At 42.1% G+C, this 18,800-nt stretch overlaps 1 protein-coding gene across 2 annotated transcripts in view; it reads left to right on the top strand.

Moving 5' to 3' along the window:
• The window catches only part of PSTPIP2 (proline-serine-threonine phosphatase interacting protein 2), a 95,874-nt gene extending 91,216 nt beyond the window's left edge, over positions 1 to 4,658 (top strand). For both annotated transcript variants that reach the window (XM_052660240.1, XM_052660239.1), the window contains exons 14-15: positions 811 to 871; positions 3,086 to 4,658. In XM_052660240.1, the coding sequence (XP_052516200.1) occupies positions 811 to 863 (53 nt within the window). In that variant the 3' untranslated portion in view covers positions 864 to 871; positions 3,086 to 4,658. The remainder of the gene's footprint in view (positions 1 to 810; positions 872 to 3,085) is intronic.
• Positions 4,659 to 18,800: the final 14,142 nt, after the last annotated feature.

Genomic DNA, 18,800 nt, shown 5'->3' with positions numbered 1-18,800 from the left:
GAAACTTATAAGGGATTTTTACTAAGAGACTAGTTTAACTTAGGCCACGAAAATGGCAAAACTGAGATATAGTTTCCTTTGGATGACACTGAAATATAATTTATAGAAGATGTCTAGAGACATATAACCTAATATATTTTGTGCACTGCCCACAGTTGGATCTTTTAGGAATCACTCTGGTGTCTTTTTCTCTCTGAACTCCTATAATACCTCTGGGAGAATGAAATATTCAGTGCTTTTTGTTAGTCTGTGTTCCCTGGGTAATTACAAGATCCTTGAAGGCAGACATTCTGTTTTCTCCTGAATCAATCACAAAATGTAACACGGTACTGGGCACATAGCCAGTTCTGAGCAAATACCTATTATTTGAATAAAAGATATACCTACCTATGTTCAAGGGAAGAGGGAGGAGACATCTTAGGCTGCATTTAGCATCTTAGCAAAAATTTAGTGGCTGAAATTACATCTTGGAACTCTGTAAGGATGTAAGTTAATTTATTTCTCATAGCCTTTTAATTACCACTTGATAATATGGGACTTATTTTTGTCCATTTCTGAAGATGACTTTACTGTGGGGAATGATAGCTGGGCAAGGATGAAAAAGGGCAAAGAAATGCTAATAGAAATTTCCAGTATGTTTTCTGGCTTGTAGTTATGACTATTATTTGTAGGTTTTGTTGCCAAATATGTTTTCTTCTTACAAAATAGCAGTCACCAGACTCAGAGTGGAATGGTTTGATTTGAAAAGGGCTGAGATCTTATCATGAAGAAATGTTAACTTAGTGTTGCTCTCTGTTCTGCCCTTTGCAGATGACCCTGATTACTCTTTGCTTGATAATAACTACAGTTTGATCTATCAGTAACATCAGTGGTAAGAACCTTTCATCTTCGCAGAATCAAGTTGCATTTAGACTAGTGACTGTTGTTTTGGAGTCTTTGAAGCTTCCTTGCAATATGACTGCAAACAAACAACGCCTTGCGTCAGGTCTTACACTGGTGGGCGTGGTGCACTTGCAGAATGGACTCTCTGGTTCCCACAGCTGGGAGGGTACCAAGACCATTCCATACCTACTTGAATGAGGACATTTCCCCTTTATTCTTGAACACTTTATTTGCTCTTGTTAATCTCTTTTGTGGCTATTGCATACCTATACTTAAGGCACTGCTACAAACAAATATGAGCTTCCCAGGTGGCTCAGTGGTAAAGAATCCACCTGCCAATACAGGAGACACGGGTTCAATGCCTGGGTGGGGAAGAGTCCCTGGAGGAGGAAAAGGCAACCCACTCCAGTATGCTTGCCTGGGAAATCCCATGGGCAAGAGCATCATCACACACCAGGTGATTAGTACTCTGACCTTGTGAGTAAAGCACAAAGGCTCCTGGAGCAGAACTGCTAAGCCCACGGTGGCTGCAAAGGTGATTCTTCCTGTATGGCACTCAGGTGCTGGCACTGGCACTCAACATGCCCCAAGGCAATATCAACTGGAGGGAATGTCTCTGAAGACAAAACATTACCCAATGAAACTCCTCGTGAACTGTAATTCTTTTAACCCAAATGGGCATATACATGTATACGAGCAAAGAAAACCTCTGAAAGGATATCTTCCTAAACAGATCATAGGTTTTCTTTTCATCTATCCATGTGTGTAATTTGTCTACAGTGCTAATTTATTGCTTCTTTCATTAAAAACTCTTTTAAAGAGTTGATCTTCTTGCATGTTACTGATCTTAGTGTCTTCCTGGGAGTGATAGGAGGGCTGGGTAGGATTCAGAGAGTCACAGTGGAACTGGAAAAGTCTCTCTCCCACGCTTCTCGGTTTGGTGTTGGTGAAATTCACTGTCTCTTATGAAACAAAATTGATTAGATAGAAATACTCAGCTAGCATATTATGCACATTTACATGTAAGTCTTTAAATTGCTTAAGAAGTATGTGTAGTATTTAAAGACCTTTGCTGTGAAAGATAGTGAATATTGAAGACATAAAAATCCTCATCCTCTAACTGTATATAAATTTTTGACCTACAAACAAATTGTAGTCAGCCAGTTATCACTTTTTCATTTCATAAACCTCTCTTCCTCATGGAAAGAGGCCCAGTGCATTTTAAAGGTAGAGTAGGAACATGGGAAATCAATGACTTGGCATTCAAAGGTGGACCCTGCTCTCTAGAATACCAGGCAGTAATGACTGTATGGCAGGGCATTGGCAATGCCACAAACTTCTTTTTTATTTTTTACCTTCCTTTCTTCCCTCCCTCTCTTCCTTTCTCTCTCATTCCTCCCCGGCCCTCCCTCCTCTCTCTTTTCTTTTCCTCCCTCCCCTGTCTTTATTTTTCTTCCTTCCTTCTTTCCTTTCTCTTTTCTGCTTTCTTTCTTTCCTTCACCTCTTTGGATAAAGCATACATTCTAGCTGCTCAACAACAGCATTTGACCCAACAACTCTAGTTCCTCAGAGCCCAAGAATTTGCCGTTTGAATGCAAGATGTCCGTACCAACACGTTTACTCAAGTTAGGTCATTTTACTGGGCCTCATTAGTGTCTGTGTCGGCTCAAGGAACAGGAATCCAAATGTGTAATTGACTGAATTTAAGAGAATTTTAAAGAGAGAGTCTGCCTTTATTAATAACTTAGTTAAATGACTTACCACAACATTTAAAATAGTTTGAATGAAACTTTGGAAATGACACTTAAATAGGAAGGTTTAAGGATTTGCATTTTTTCTGCAGTTGTTGATTTTAGCTGCTTGCTATTCTTGTTTTTAATCCTAACATGTTTAGGTAAAAACATTATAACTTTTGAATTAAAAAATATATATATCAAAAATATAAAATTTTATGGGACTTCCCTGGCGATCCGGTGGTTAAGACTCACTGCAGGGCATGGGCTTGATCCCTGTTCAGTGAACTAAGATCCCACATGCTGCTTGGCCAAAAAAATTCCATTTTTCATCACTTGAAATACTCATCTCTCAGTATTTATTCTCCTTGACCAAGCACATTGTTCTCGTTGAATAAAATCACAATGTAGGAGCAGGGTGCTGATGTGAATAGTTGATTCAAATGAAATGTCTTTGTTATTTCTTTCAGAAAACAAAGCTTTTCCTGGCTGGTGCTTCTAAGGTGTGGAAGGAAGCACTTAAAGCAGCAGAATCTATAGAAATTATGTCAATCATGAAGACTTTGAAGTGAACCCTTGCTATGATTTTTTAATATTTTTAAATTTATGGCAGTCATTTAGTTCAACTTAATCTAGTAGAGTTCTGCAGTTTTTAAAAGCCTGTAAATTGCCCAAGACTGAAGAATTATCCTTTCCTAATCAAGTTACTAAAATTGTATGTTTTCTACTTGATTCAGGAAAGTCTTTGGATTTAAAACTTTGACTTGGGGTTTGGGAAGGGTGAAGAGGAGTCTGAGCCAGCAACCTGCTCAAGAAGCTCCTTTGCCTTTGAGGGCAGCGTGGCTATGGAATTTCCATAGTGACACGTAACTCTCAGTGGTGCAAGATTCAAAATCACCTTCCTTTTTGGCTGGAAGATTTAAAGGCCATCTGATAGCACTTTCTCATTTTGCAGATGAGGAAATGGGGCCCAGAAGTGTGAAATCAATCTCCCTACAGTTAGGGACAGACACAGAAGTAGAGGGCAAGCTCATCCCACATTATCGTCCTTCTAATGCTTCCTGAGGCTGTGATGCTCATGTTGAAATTTGAGACACCAAAGTTTTTGCTGGCATCTTTTCAGCTGAAGCAATTACTAGGGTTTAAATGTCAGGTTTATTTTTATATGGCTCACTATGTGTACTGAACTACAGAGCACCATATTTAATCTAAGAAGCAATTCATTGTAAAACATCCCATTATTTATATGCCGCTAAGAAAGTCAGTAGAGGAGCTGATGCTTGTGACAATGGCCAAGCCCACTGGAATTTGAATTTCTAAAGTGTAGGGGACAATACATCCTAGAATCAATGAAATATGGTGTTTTGACTCTATCCCCGAAGAGAATTTCAGACTTACAAAGCCGGTACTCAATCTTGAGTCTTCACAGAGAAGCTTCTCCTTGTTAGATCCTGGAATTTTTAAAGTGTCAATCTTACCCCCTCACAAGTATCTGAGTCTTGTTTGGTCACCCACAAACAGCCCAGAGATTGTGTACCTTGGTCTAAAATTCACACTGAGTAAACAGTGCATTTTAGGTAATGACAAGTTAAAATCACACTGGCATGGTTGTAACATTCTGGTACCACAAAGAGCAAACACTTTCCTTTTCTGCTCTGTGCATAGCTTTCCCAGAAGTATGGACAAAGTGATTGAAGGAAGGCTGATTATTTCCCCTTTTTGCATAAGGTGCTGCTGGAAGAGGCAGCTTCTCGTCATGGCCGGACACTTGCATCAGCTGGATATCCTTTTGAGAAACTGAAGTTTGCAAAGGGCCATTGACTTCCCCAAAATGAACAGGCTCAGGAAATTTTCCTTTGAACTCGGAACATTCTATTTTTAAGTATTTTATTTATTATTAGCAGGTCCTCAGGGATTTCAGTTTTCTCTCTATTGGTCAGTGTAACTGATGTAAAATGTTTTAAGAATTGAAAATATTTTTATTTTATTGCTCTGCCAGTTTGATATGAAGTGAAATAAAGATTCTTGGTGATTTGGTGTTTATTTTGCATTTTCGTGTTCATTGTACCTCTCTTCGAAACTCTCTTTCACTCCTTGTCACATTCGCTACCATTAGATCATGGAAGGACAAACTTCTAGTCAGGGAAGCCAGACAGAGACTGGCACCATGCCACTTCCTACTAACCCTTCAGGAGCCAAATGTAGGGTCCCTTTCTTGGGGAGATAGCTTCCCTGCCTCTGGGCTTGGCGGACTTCCACTGACGTCTCCTTCCCCACTTTCACATTTTCCTTGTTATTACAGAATTCCCTCTTAAAATTAATTGTTCAAAGTCTGGCTTCCCTCCTAGACTGTAGTATCCATGACAGCAAGGTCCCTCATTGTTTTTCTTGCTTATATCCCAGCACCTGACACACGGTGGTAAATATGTAAGAATTAGTGGCCTAGAAGAAGCTAACGTAGCTAGAGAAATGATCAGGTGACAGAGGAGTGTCAAGAAAGCCAGTTAAATAAGTTCACGTGATAAATTAGTAGGTATGGGCTATTCTGCAGACTGTCAGCACCTTAATTTGGGTTCTACCAGAAGCAGACCCTGGGATAAGGATTTGAGTGCAGGTACTTTTCAAGGGGTGATCCCAGAAGTGGGGATAGAAGTGGAGAAGTAAGACAGGAAAGAAAAGGAAGCACTGTGAGCCATGAGCTTCAGTTGCCAGGACTCTTGAGTGACTGTGGGGTCTGCACCTCAGAGAGAGCTCACCCGAGGGGAGAGAGCTGGGGTAGTCATTCACCAACCCCCACCCGTCACAGGTAGAGCACTGCTCCTGGGAGGCATCGTTCCCTGGCATTTCCGGCCTGCCGTGAACACTGGCAGAGTGGCTTCCAGCTGCCGGAGAGTCCTCGTGTGCTTCCTGGCAGTTGGAAGTTGGGCTGGTGTGTGAGGGAGTGATAGACGCGGAGGGGATGTTGCCAGAGTGCTGGGAGTGTTGACCCCTGCGTGGCTCAGGTCCTCCTGCGTCCCGCATGCACTTCACTGCCTTCTGTCACCACTTCTTCAAGTCTCAGCTTCCAAAAGACACACACACACCAGGAAGTTTAGTACAACGAGCTCTAGTACCTGCTGCTACAGACGGTCCTGAGTCCATAATTGATATTAATCATCGTCTTCCTCTACCACACTGTTAGGAATTCTGTTCCCCCAAATTCATATGTTCAAGTCCAAACTCTCGATACGTGCGTGAACATTGTGGAGATAGGGCTTTTAAAGAGGTGATTAAGTTGAAGTAAGGCCTTCGGAGTGGAGCCCTGATCCAGTCCTTACAGGAAGAAGAGACACTAGGGGTGAGTTTGCACAAAGGGACGACTGTGTGAAGAGGTAGCAAGAGGGCAGCTGTCCGTGAGCTGAAGAGAGAGCCTCAGAGGAAACCAATTCTGCTGGCAACTTCATTCTGGACTTCCAGCCTATAGAACTGTGGGAAAATTAATTTCCATTGTTTAAGCCACTCAGTTCAGTTCAGTCGCTCAGTCATGTCTGACTCTTTGTGACCCCATGAATTGCAGCATGCCAGGCCTCCCTGTCCATCACCATCTCCCAGAGTTCACTCAGACTCACGTCCATCGAGTCTGTGATGCCATCCAGCCATCTCATCCTGGGTGGTCCTGTTCTCCTCCTGCCCCCAATCCCTCCCAGCATCAGAGTCTTTTCCAGTGAGTCAACTCTTTGCATGAGTTGTCCAAAGTACTGGAGCTTCAACTTTAGCATCATTCCTTCCAAAGAAATCCCAGGTTGATCTCCTTCAGAATGGACTGGTTGGATTTCCTTGCAGTCCAAGGGACCCTCAAGAGTCTTCTCCAACACCACGGTTCAAAAGCATCAATTCTTCAGCACTCAGCCTTCTTCACAGTCCAACTCTCACATCCATACATGACCACTCGAAAAACCATAGCCTTGACTAGACGGACTTTAGTCGGCAAAGTCATGTCTCTGCTTTTGAATATGCTATCTAGGTTGGTCATAACTTTCCTTCCAAGGAGTAAGCGTCTTAATTTCATGGCTGCAGTCACCATCTGCAGTGATTTTGGAGCCCAAAAAAATAAAGTCTGACACTGTTTGCACTGTTTCCCCATCTATTTCCCATGAAGTGATGGGATCAGGTGCCATGATCTTCGTTTTGTGAAGGTTGAGCTTTAAGCCAACTTTTTCACTCTCCTCTTTCACTTTCATCAAGAAGCTTTTGAGTTCCTCTTCACTTTCTGCCATAAGGGTGGTGTCATCTGCATATCTGAGGTTATTGATATTTCTCCTGGCAATCTTGATTCCAGCTTGTGTTTCTTCCAATCCAGCGTTTCTCATGATGTGCTCTGCATAGAAGTTAAATAAGCAGGGTGACAATATACAGCCTTGATGTACTCCTTTTCCTGTTTGGAACCAGTCTGTGGTTCCATGTCCAGGTCTAACTGTTGCTTCCTGACCTGCATATAGCTTTCTCAAGAGGCAGGTCAGGTGGTCTGGTATTCCCATCTCTTTCAGAATTTTCCACAGCTTATTGATCCACACAGTCAAAGGCTTTGGCATAGTCAATAAAGCAGAAATAGATGTTTTTCTGGAACTCTCTTGCTTTTTCCATGATCCAGTGGATGTTGGCAATTTGATCTCTGGTTCCTCTGCCTTTTCTAAAACCAGCTTGAACATCTGGAAGTTCACGGTTCACATATTGCTGAAGTCTGGCTTGGAGAATTTTGAGCATTCCTTTACTAGCATGTGAGATGAGTGCAATTGTGTGGTAGTTTGAGCATTCTTTGGCATTGCCTTTCTTTGGGATTGGAATGAAAATGGACCTTTTCCAGTCCTGTGGCCACTGCTGAGTTTTCCAAACTTGCTGGCATATTGAGTGCAGCACTTTCACAGCAACATCTTTCAGGATTTGAAACAGCTCAACTGGAATTCCATCACCTCCACTATCTTTGTTCGTAGTGATGCTTTCTAAGGCCCACTTGACTTCACATTCCAAGATGTCTGGCTCTAGATTAGTGATCACCATTATGGCTCAGATGGTAGAGAATCTGCCTGCAATGTGGGAGAACTGGGTTCAATCCCCGAATGGGGAAGATCCCCTGGAGAAGGAAATGGCAACCCACTCCAGTACTCTTGCCTAGAGAATTCCATGGGTGGAGGAGCGGAACAGGCTGCAGTCCATGGAATCACAGAGTCGGACATGACTGTGCAACCAACTTTAAGCCACTCAGTCTCCGGTATTTCGCTATGGCAGCACCATCAAATGAATGCACACACATTCTAGAGTTCCTTTCACAGTTGTCTGGTCTTTTGCTTGTCCACATTGCTTGACTGGTGGGGTAACGTAGACCCTCAACCCTAAGGGGTCTTAGCCCCTGGTTAAGACTCTTGTCAGACTCTGTTGGATGAAATTGGAAGTTTATGTTTATCAGCAGGTGTGGCAACATCAAGAGGCAACTCAGTGAAACACCCGAATTTCAGATACATTCCTCCTTGCCCGCCTTTCCTCATGGCAATCACCTTTTGCTGCTGAGTTACTCCTTTCTCGGCTTCCTGGCCTACTGGCATGAGGCCCCCAAATAACCAGGTATCAGTGGTAGTTTAGTGGAACTCCTTTATGTCTCTTGACAGACGTATCCCCTGCCAACACCTAGAGCCAGGTACTCTAATCCACAGAGCCTAAAGTTGAAGGGATGGGAACACATTCCCCAAGTGGACCAGTGTTAGCTATGGTGACAGAGGTCAACCTACCTCTTGGTTCCCAGGCCTGTGTTTTCGACCTATTGGAGTCAGAACATGCAGTACCATATTGTGACCATATATGCACCATATAAGACCATATCTCACAAGAGAAATAAGAGCAAAAATAAGTAAAAGGGGTTTAATTGCATTTAGGACCTTCTCACAGCCCAGGAAACCATAAACAAGATGAAAAGACAACCTTTAGATGGAGAAAATATTTGCAAATGATGCAACTGACAAGGGCTCAACTTTCAAAATATACAAACAGATCCTACAATTCAATAGCAACAATAAAAAAAAGAAAACAACCCAATCAAAAAATGGGTGGAAGACCTAAATATTTCTCCAAAGAAGACATATAGATGGCCTGGAGGCACATGAAATAATTATTAGAGAAATGCAAATCAAAACAACCGTGAAGTACCAGAGCACACCAGTTAGAATGGCCATCATTAAAAGGTCTGTAAGTAATCATGCTGTAGAGGGTGTGGAGAAGAGGGAGTCTTTCTGTGCTCTTGGTGGGAATATAAGCTGGTGCAGTCACTATGGAAAATAGTATGGTGGTGATTTAGTTGTTAAGTCGTGTCTGACTCTTGTGACCCCATGGACTGTAGCTGGTCAGGCTCCTCTGTCCATGAGATTCTCTGGGCAGGAATACTTGAGTGGGTTGCCATTTCCTTCTCTACTAAATGGGGTTTAATGGCATCGACCTCACTGGGCCGTGAAGGGGCTCAAGAGAGACAAAGACACTTAAAGTTCTCGACACAAGGCTTGGTACCCAGGAAGCTTTCCACACACAGGTGGTTCACTGTGAACAATGATCAGGAGCACTCATAGGGGCCTGCAGGGTTCCCCGAGGGAAAGGAGCAGAGTGCCCACCTCCCCAGTCTGACAGAGGGCTGGAAAACACTGATGCACAGGCTCTCCTTGAGGAAAACTGTATGAAGCTTCCTCAGAAGACTAAGAATATAGTTGCCATATGATCAAGGAATCCTACTCCTGGGCATATACTGAGACAAAACTATAATTTGAAAAAATATATGTACTCCTCTGTTCATAGCAGCACTATTTACAATAGCCAGGACATGGAAGTAGCCTGAATCTCCATTGACAGATGAATGGACAAAGAAGATGTGATATATATATATACATATTATATATGTGTATATATATATATAAATCAGAATATTGCTCAGCCATTAAAGAGAATGTGATAATGCCATTTGCAGCAACATGGATGGATTTAGAGATTACCGTATTAAGCAAAGTAAGCCAGAAAGAGAAGAATGGAACTGGAGGAATCAACCTGCCTGACTTCATACTATACTACAAATCATAAACTCCTTATTGCCAAATTCAGACTCAAATTGAAGAAAGCAGGGAAAACCACTAGACCATTCAGGTATGACCTAAATCAAATTCCTAATGATTGTACAGTGGAAGTGAGAAATAGATTTAAGTGACTGGATCTGATAGAGTGCCTGATGAACTATGAATGGAAGTTCGTGACACGGTACAAGAGACAGGGATTAAGACCATCCCCATGGAAAAGAAATGCAAAAAAGGAAAATAGCTATCTGGGGAGGGCTTACAAATAGCTGTGAAAAGAGGAGAAGCGAAAAGCAAAGGAGAAAAGGAAAGACAGAAGCATCTGAATGCAGAGTTCCAAAGAATAGCAAGGAGAGATAAGAAAGCCTTACTCAGTTTTCAATGCAAAGAAATAGAGGAAAAGAACAGAATGGGAAAGACTAGAGATCTCTTCAAGAAAATTAGAGATACCAAGGGAACATTTCATGCAAATATGGCCTTGATAAAGGACAGAAATGGTATGGACCTAACAAAAGCAGAAGATATTAAGAAGAGGTGGCAAGAACACACAGAAGAACTGTACAAAAAAGATCTTCACAATCAAAATAATCATGATGGTGTGATCACTCACCTAGAGCCAGACATCCTGGAATGTGAAGTCAAGTGGGCCTTAGAAAGCATCATTATAAACAAAGCTAGTGGAGGAGATGGAATTCCAGTTGAGCTGTTTCAAATCCTGAAAGATGATTCTGTGAAAGTGCTGCACTCAATACGCCAGCATATTTGGAGAACTCAGCAGTGGCCACAGGACTGGAAAAGGTCCGTTTTCATTCCAATCCCAAAGAAAGGCAATGCCAAAGAATGCTCAAACTACCACACAATTGCACTCATCTCACATGCTAATAAAGGAATGCTCAAAATTCTTCAAGCCAGGCTTCAGCAATAGCTGAACCGTGAACTTCCAGATGTTCAAGCTGGTTTTAGAAAAGGCAGAGGAACCAGAGATCAAATTGCCAACATCCACTGGATCATGGAAAAAGCAAGAGAGTTCCAGAAAAACATCTATTTCTGCTTTATTGACTATGCCAAAGCCTTTGACTGTGTGGATCAATAAGCTGTGGAAAATTCTGAAAGAGATGGGAATACCAGACCACCTGACCTGCCTCTTGAGAAAGCTATATGCAGGTCAGGAAGCAACAGTTAGACCTGGACATGGAACAACAGACTGGTTCCAAATTGGGAAAAGAGTACATCAAGGCTATATATTGTCACCCTGCTTATTTAACCTCTATGCAGAGTACATCATGAGAAACCCTGGGCTGGAAGAAACACAAGCTGGAATCAAGATTGCCAGGAGAAATATCAATAACCTCAGATATGCAGATGACACCACCCTTATGGCAGAAAGTGAAGAGGAACTCAAAAGCCTCTTGATGAAAGTGAAAGAGGAGAGTGAAAAAGTTGGCTTAAAGCTCAACCTTCACAAAACGAAGATCATGGCATCTGGTCCCATCACTTTATGGGAAATAGATGGGGAAACAGTGCAAACAGTGTCAGACTTTATTTTTTTGGGCTCCAAAATCACTGCAGATGGTGATTGCAGCCATGAAATTAAAAGACACTTACTCCTTGGAAGGAAAGTTATGACCAACCTAGATAGCATATTCAAAACCAGAGACATTACTTTGCCAACAAATGTCCATCTAGTCAAGGCTATGGTTTTTCGAGTGGTCATGTATGGATGTGAGTTGGGCTGTGAAGAAAGCTGAGCGCCGAAGAATTGATGCTTTTGAACTGTGGTGTTGGAGAAGACTCTTGAGAGTCCCTCTGACTGCAAGGAAATCCAACCAGTCCATTCTAAAGGAGATCAGTCCTGGGTGTTCTTAGGAAGGAATGATGCTAAAGCTCAAACTCCAATATCCAAACACCTCATGTGAAGAGTTGACTCATTGGAAAAGACTCTGATGCTGGGAGGGATTGGGGGCAGGAGGAGAAGGGGACGACAGAGGATGAGATGGCTGGATGGCATCACCGACTCAATGGACGTGAGTTTGAGTGAACTCCGGGAGTTGGTGATGGACAGGGAGGCCTGGCGTGCTGCTATTCATAGGGTGGCAAAGAGTCAGACATGACTGAGCTACTGAACTGAACTGAACTGACAATCATCAAGACAGTATGGTAATGGCACAAAGACAGAAATATAGACCAATGGAACAAAATAGAAAGCCCAGAGATAAATCCATGCACCTTTGGACACTTTGTCTTTGGCAAAGAAGGCAAGAATATACAATGGAGAAAAGACAATCTCTTTAACAAGTGGTGCTGGGAAAACTGGTCAACTACTTGTAAAAGAATGAAACTGGAACAGTTTCTAACACCATACACGAAGATAAACTCAAAATGGATTAAAGATCTAAACGTAAGACCAGAAACTATAAAGCTCCTAGAGGAAAACATAGGCAAAACACTCTCTGATATTAATCATAGCAGGATCCTTTATGACCCACCTCCCAGAGTAATGGAAATAAAAGCAAAAATAAACAAATGGGACTTAATTAAACTTAAAAGCTTTTGCACAGCAAAGGAAACTATAAGCAAGGTGAAAAGACAGCCTTCAGAATGGGAGAAAATAACAGCAAATGAAGCAACTGACAAAGAAGTAATCTCAAATATAAACTAGTAGCTCCTGCAGCTCAATTCCAGAAAAATAAGTGACCCAATCAAAAAATGGGCCAAAGAACTAAACAGACATTTCTCCAAAGAAGACATACAGATGGCTAACAAACACATGAAAAGATGTTCCACATCACTCATTAACAGAGAAATGCAAATCAAAACCACAATGAGGTACCATCTCATGCCAGTCAGAATGGCTGCTATCCAAAAGTCTACAAATAATAAATGCTGGAAAGGGTGTGGAGAAAAGGGAATCCTCTTACAGTCTTAGTCGGAATCCAAACTAGTACAGCCACTAGGGAGAACAGTGTCGAGATTCCTTAAAAAACTGGAAAAAGAACTGCCATACAACCCAGCAATCCCACTGCTGGGCATACACACTGAGGAAACCAGAATTGAAAGAGACACGTGTACCCCAGTGTTCATCGCAGCACTGTTTATAATAGCCAGGACAGGGAAGCAACCTAGATGTCCATCAGCAGATGAATGGATAAGAAAGCTGTGGTACATATATACAATGGAGTATTACTCAGCCATTAAAAAGAATACATTTGTATCAGTTCTAATGAGGTGGATGAAACTGGAGCCTATTATACAGAGTGAAGTAAGCCAGAAAGAAAAACACCAATACAGTATACTAACGCATACATATGGAATTTAGAAAGATGGTAACAATGACCCTATATGTGAAACAGCAAATGAGACACAGATGTAAAGAACAGTCTTTTGGACTCTGTGGGAGAAGGCAAGGATGGGATTATTTGAGAGGGTAGCATTGAAACGTGTATATTACCATATGTGAAGTGGATCGCCGGTCTAGGTTCAATGCATGAGACAGGGTGCTCAGGCCTGTGCCCTGGGATGACCCTGGGGGATGGGATAGGGAGGGAGGTGGGAGGGGGGTTCAGGATGGGGAACACATGTGCGCCTGTGGGTGATTCATGTCAATGTACGGCAAAAACCACTACATTATCATAAAGTAATTAGCCTCCAATTAAAATAAATTAATTAATCAAAAAAAAAGAAAACCAAACACCATGTGATATCACTTATATAACTGGAATCTAAAATACGACACTAATGAATGTATCTACAAAATAAAAACAGATTCACAGACAGAGAGAACAGAACTGTGGTTACCAAACGGGAGGGAAGGAATAGGACTTGGGGCTTAGCAGATATAAACTATTATATATAGAATGGATAAATAGCAAGGTGTTATTGTATAGCACAGGGGCCTATGTTCAATATCCTGTGATAAACCGTAATGGAAAAGAATATATGTATATATATCTCACTGAGTCACTGTGCTGTACAATGGAGATCAAGCACAACACTGTAAGTCAGCTGTAGTTTAATAGAGTCAAACAAATCCTTACCTCATCTCTTAGGCCAGCACCCCAAACTCTGCAAGTTATTTTCAACTTGCCACACCTTTAAAATGCCATTCTATGGCATTGAAACATGCATAATATCATATATGAAACAAATCGCCAGTCCAGGTTTGATGCAGGATACTGGATGCTTGGGGCTGCTGCACTGGGACGACCCAGAGGGATGGTACGGGGCGGGAGGAGGGAGGAGGGTTCAGGATGGGGAACACGTGTATACCTGTGGCGGATTCATGTTGATGTATGGCAAAACCAATACAATATTGTAAAGTAATTAACCTCCAATTAAAATAAATAAATTTATATTAAAAAAAAGAAAAAAGAAAAAAAATGCCATTCTACCTTTATGTCAGGACTGCAGCTTCTTTTGCAAAACAGAGCCCATGGACATTTGTCCACTGTTGTACCATTTTCAATGTAAAGTGAAACTCTGAGTGTAAGGCATGCATTCTCAACACGGGCAATATTGCTTTCATGGGAGTAAAAATTAGTTCTTGATGGGCAAAACAATGTTCTTCTTATATATAAAGCATAGCTATACATTAAGCACATAATCAGGATATCTGCAATATTAAAATTTTATGGGTGTAGCGATTAGGTGAAAAACTGTTTCAAGTGACTCCCTCAGTTCAGTTCAGTTCAGTTCAGTCCCTCAGTCGTGTCCGACTCTTTGAGACCCCATGAATCGCAGCACGTCAGGTCTCCCTGTCCATCACCAACTCCCGGAGTTCACTCAGACTCACGTCCATCGAGTCTGCGATGCCATCCAGCCATCTCATCCTCTGTCGTCCCCTCTTCCTCCTGCCCCCAATCCCTCCCAGCATCAGAGTCTTTTCCAATGAGTCAACTCTTTGCATGAGGTGTTCAAAGTACTGGAGTTTCAGCTTCAGCATCATTCCTTCCAAAGAAATCCCAGGTTGATCTCCTTCAGAATGGACTGGTTGGATTTCCTTGCAGTCCAAGGGACCCTCAAGAGTTTTCTCCAACACCACAGTTCAAAAGCATCAATTCTTCGGCGCTCAGCCTTCTTCACAGTCCAACTCTCACATCCATACATGACTACTGGAAAAACCATAGCCTTGACTAGACGGACCTTAGTCGGCAAAGTAATGTCTCTGCTTTTGAATATGCTACCTAGGTTGCTCATAATTTTTCTTCCAAGGAGTAAGCATCTTTTAGTGACTCCCTAGGGGAGTGGTAATGAAAAAGGAGATCAGTCCTGGGTGTTCTTAGGAAGGAATGATGCTAAAGCTGAAACTCCAATACTTTGGCCACCTCATGTGAAGAGCTGACTCATTGGAAAAGACTCTGATGTTGGGAGGGATTGGGGGCAGGAGGAGAAGGGGACGACAGAGGATGAGATGGCTGGATGGCATCACCGACTCGGTGGATGTGAGTTTGAGTGAACTCCGGGAGTTGGTGATGGACAGGGAGGCCTGGCGTGTTGTGATTCATGGGGTCTCAAAGAGTCAGACACGACTGAGCGACTGAACTGAACTGAATGAAAAATGATTTGATAAACACAGCCCAATGTGGAATTTCATAATGATACTCAGATATTGTTAGCCCTTGGATGGTGTTACTGGCAAAGACACTGCTGACAAAAAAAATAAAAAGAAGATAATCTCTTCTTGGAATCAATCCCACTAGAGATCTCTAGACTGTTCATCAAGGTCTGGATTTTAAAACCAGAGACTAGAACCAATAATTTACACAAGAGGTGAGCCCAGAGAACACCCCAGTAAAATAGGAAGTGAAAAAGGGAAGAAACGAAGAGAATAAAGAGTGTTTCATCAAGCCAGAGACGATAATGGGAAATGAGCTGAACCCCACTGGGGATTTTAGGAAACAGCACAGAACACTTATCTTGGAGTTACTCCACCCAAGGGGTGAGGGAACTGGGTATTTCTATTAGTTTGCTAAAACTGCTGTCATGAAATGCCATAAACTGAGTGGCTCAAATAACAAAAATGTATTGTGGAGGCCAGCTGTGGAGGCCCGAGGCAGGAATCAAGGTGTCGGCCCAGCTGGATCCTTCTGAGGGCTGTGAAGGAAGGAGGTGTTCTAGGTCTCTCTCCTTGTCTTGTAGATTTGAGTCTCTGTGTCCAAATGGCCCCATTTTATAAGGACTCCAGTTGTGTTGGGTGAGGGCCCATCCTTATGGCCTCATTTTAACTTAAGGCAATGGCACCCCACTCCAGCACTCTTGCCTGGAAAATCCCATGGACGGAGGAGCCTGGTGGGCTGCAGTCCATGGGGTCGCTAAGAGTCGGACACAACTGAGCGACTTCACTTTCACTTTTGGCTTTCATGCATTGGAGAAGGAAATGGCAACCCACTCCAATGTTCTTGCCTGGAGAATCCCAGGGACGGGGGAACCTCATGGGATGCCGTCTATGGAGTCGCACAGAGTTGGACACGACTGAAGTGAGTTAGCAGCAGCAACCTCTGTAAAGATTCTATCTTCAAATAAGGCCACATTCTGAATTACCAGGGGTTGCAGTCCATGGGGTTGCAAAGAACTGGACACGACTGAACTGAACTGAACTGAACTGAGGATTTCAACATATGAATTTTTGAGGATATTGTTCAATCCTTAACTGTATTTATATGAGAATTTCTATATATGTCCCTGGTCAAGGGTTGCCTTTGGTTTAGGAAAATGTGTTATTTCTCTCACACTTAAAGCCTGTCATACATATGGCTGAAGGGTTGTTTGAGGCAAAGAGGTAATAACAGCTGGAATTTGGGTCTGCATACTGAGAAATGTTAAGTGCCAAGGGAATTTGAGTGGGACACCTGGAGTGTCTGATACTTTATAGGTGCAAGTAATTGTTTCTATGACTTATTTAACCTATTCTTAGTGGGGAAGATTATGAGAGGTTGTGCGCTAAGTCGCTTCAGTCGTGTCCAACTCTTTGCAATCCCATGGACTGTAGCCCGTCAGGCTCCCCTGTCCATGAGATTCTCCAGGCAAGAATACTAGAGTGGGTTGCCATGTCCTTCTCCAGGATGTCTTCTCGACCTAGGGATCGAACCTGTGTCTCTTATTTCACTGGTAGGCGGGTTGTTTACTACTAGCGCCACCTGGGAAGCCCTATGAGAAGGTAAATAAAAGAATAAAAGATAAGTTTTGTATTTTCCTTTCTGTGGAAGCAAAAATCTTTTCACAGAAAAGACCTCATCTATACAAGAGTCTTTTTAAAATATGTGGCTGGATATTTTTGGTACTTATTTGTACTGCCAGCTTATTGTTTCAAAAAACTGAAACAATTTAGAAGTGACATGATTTCTTTATAACTAAGAATGCATTTAGTAATCATGAATGATGAAATAATTAATGCCATGTACAGAGTGACATACAGGAAGTAATTGTTTTTAAAAGAATGACCTCTCTGAAATCTTGTTGGACAAGGGTTCACCAATGGACGATTACCACCAGATGGTAAAGAGACTCTAGAATCTAATCTTGTGAGGGATTTGGGGGTTTTTTGTCCTCTGAGGCATTTTATTTGTATGCATTACTTTCCTAGAAAAAAAAATCCAAAGATTTTCTCTCCTGTATGTTTTCTTCTTGCTTCTTCATGGTCCATGGTGCCAGGTGAGGTTGTCAGTACAATGAAACTGTTATCCCCAAGTCACGAAATCTCCCAGTGACCACCAGGGAGCCGATGTTCGATGCAAAAGCAAGAGAGTCTTTATTACCAAGCTCAAGCTGGGGCCCCCACCATCACCGACACAGCGGCAATGGGAAGGAGCCCCGAGTTTTGGGTTACATTGCTTATATAGGGTATATTTGTGTAAAAGGGGATTTCCAGGCTGGAGGACATCTGATTGGTCACCCTCTTTCGAAGGGTTGTGTGTTGATTTCTGATTGGTTCTTATTACCTAGGCAAACCACAAGATTTCTGATTGGTTCTTATTACCTAGGCAAACCACAAATTCCTGGAGGTAAAGTCAGGAGATTTTGGTCTGAGGTCTGATTGGCTTGTGGGTAGTGGGGTGAGGTCGGGTGATTTTCAAAGTCTTTTCCCGGAACCTCACAAAATGGAGTCCTCTTTTTGACAAGATGGAGTAGCTTAGGTTCTTCAAAACCAAACTGACAAGATGTGAGCTGACATTTTTCTAGATCTTTGAGTTGCACATTAAATCTGGGGCTGATCACTTCACACTTATTTAGCCTGCATGTCAGGTTAACAACAATTTTTCCAACCCTGTGATCATCAGTGATTTCAAATTCGCCAATATAAATGTATTTCATCACTATATTTGGAAACCTCATGATGACTCTGGAGCCTGGCCTAATAAGCACTTGGCATTTGCCTCTCTTTTCAGCATTGCTGATACTCTTGAGAGCATCAACCAGGATGTTCATGCACATCATTATGGCAGCACGGAAAGAATGGAGGAAAGAGCTAATTTTGTAAGGGATTTTTAAGAAAGATTTACCCAAGGGTTTTCCATGAATTCAGAAGCTTTCACTTAACCCTGTTACTGCAAAAAACTGTTCTAGATGCTGGCTGACTTAGGAATTGTGGTCATGTTAAGTTTTGAAATCCCTTAATATACATAAATTATACTCTTTATAATCCATAGGGTTGCAAAAAGGTAGGACTGAAGCAACTTAGCATGCATGCATGTCTTCTTTGGAAAAATGTCTGTTTAGATCTTTGGCCCATTTTTTGAAATTGTTTTTATTGTTTTAATTTTTTATTCTGTATTGGGGTATAAATGCTTAACAATGTTGTGGTAGTTTCAGGTGAACAGCGAAGGAGCTCAGGCATACATATGCATATATCCATTCTTGCATGTGTCAACTACAAATTGGCACTTACCAAGAGAATTGCCAAGGACTGAACAACAAGGCATTTGCCATCTGCCTCTGCAGAGACTGAACCCTGTGCTGCTGCAGCTGTTGACCTTCAACACCTTCTGAGGGAGTTCAGGGTGGAGGGAGGCACTCTGTGCTCCAGGAAATCTGGTGGGACAGGTCTTTAGGCAATTGAAGGTTTTTAGGAACAGATTTTAAGGTTTCAGTCCTTGCATCTCCTTCCTCA

Source organism: Budorcas taxicolor, chromosome 22, assembly GCF_023091745.1.
Source record: "Budorcas taxicolor isolate Tak-1 chromosome 22, Takin1.1, whole genome shotgun sequence".
Lineage (NCBI taxonomy): Eukaryota > Metazoa > Chordata > Mammalia > Artiodactyla > Bovidae > Budorcas > Budorcas taxicolor.
The sequence above is the reverse complement of the archived record's forward strand: the minus strand, read 5'-3'. Positions and strand labels throughout refer to the sequence as shown.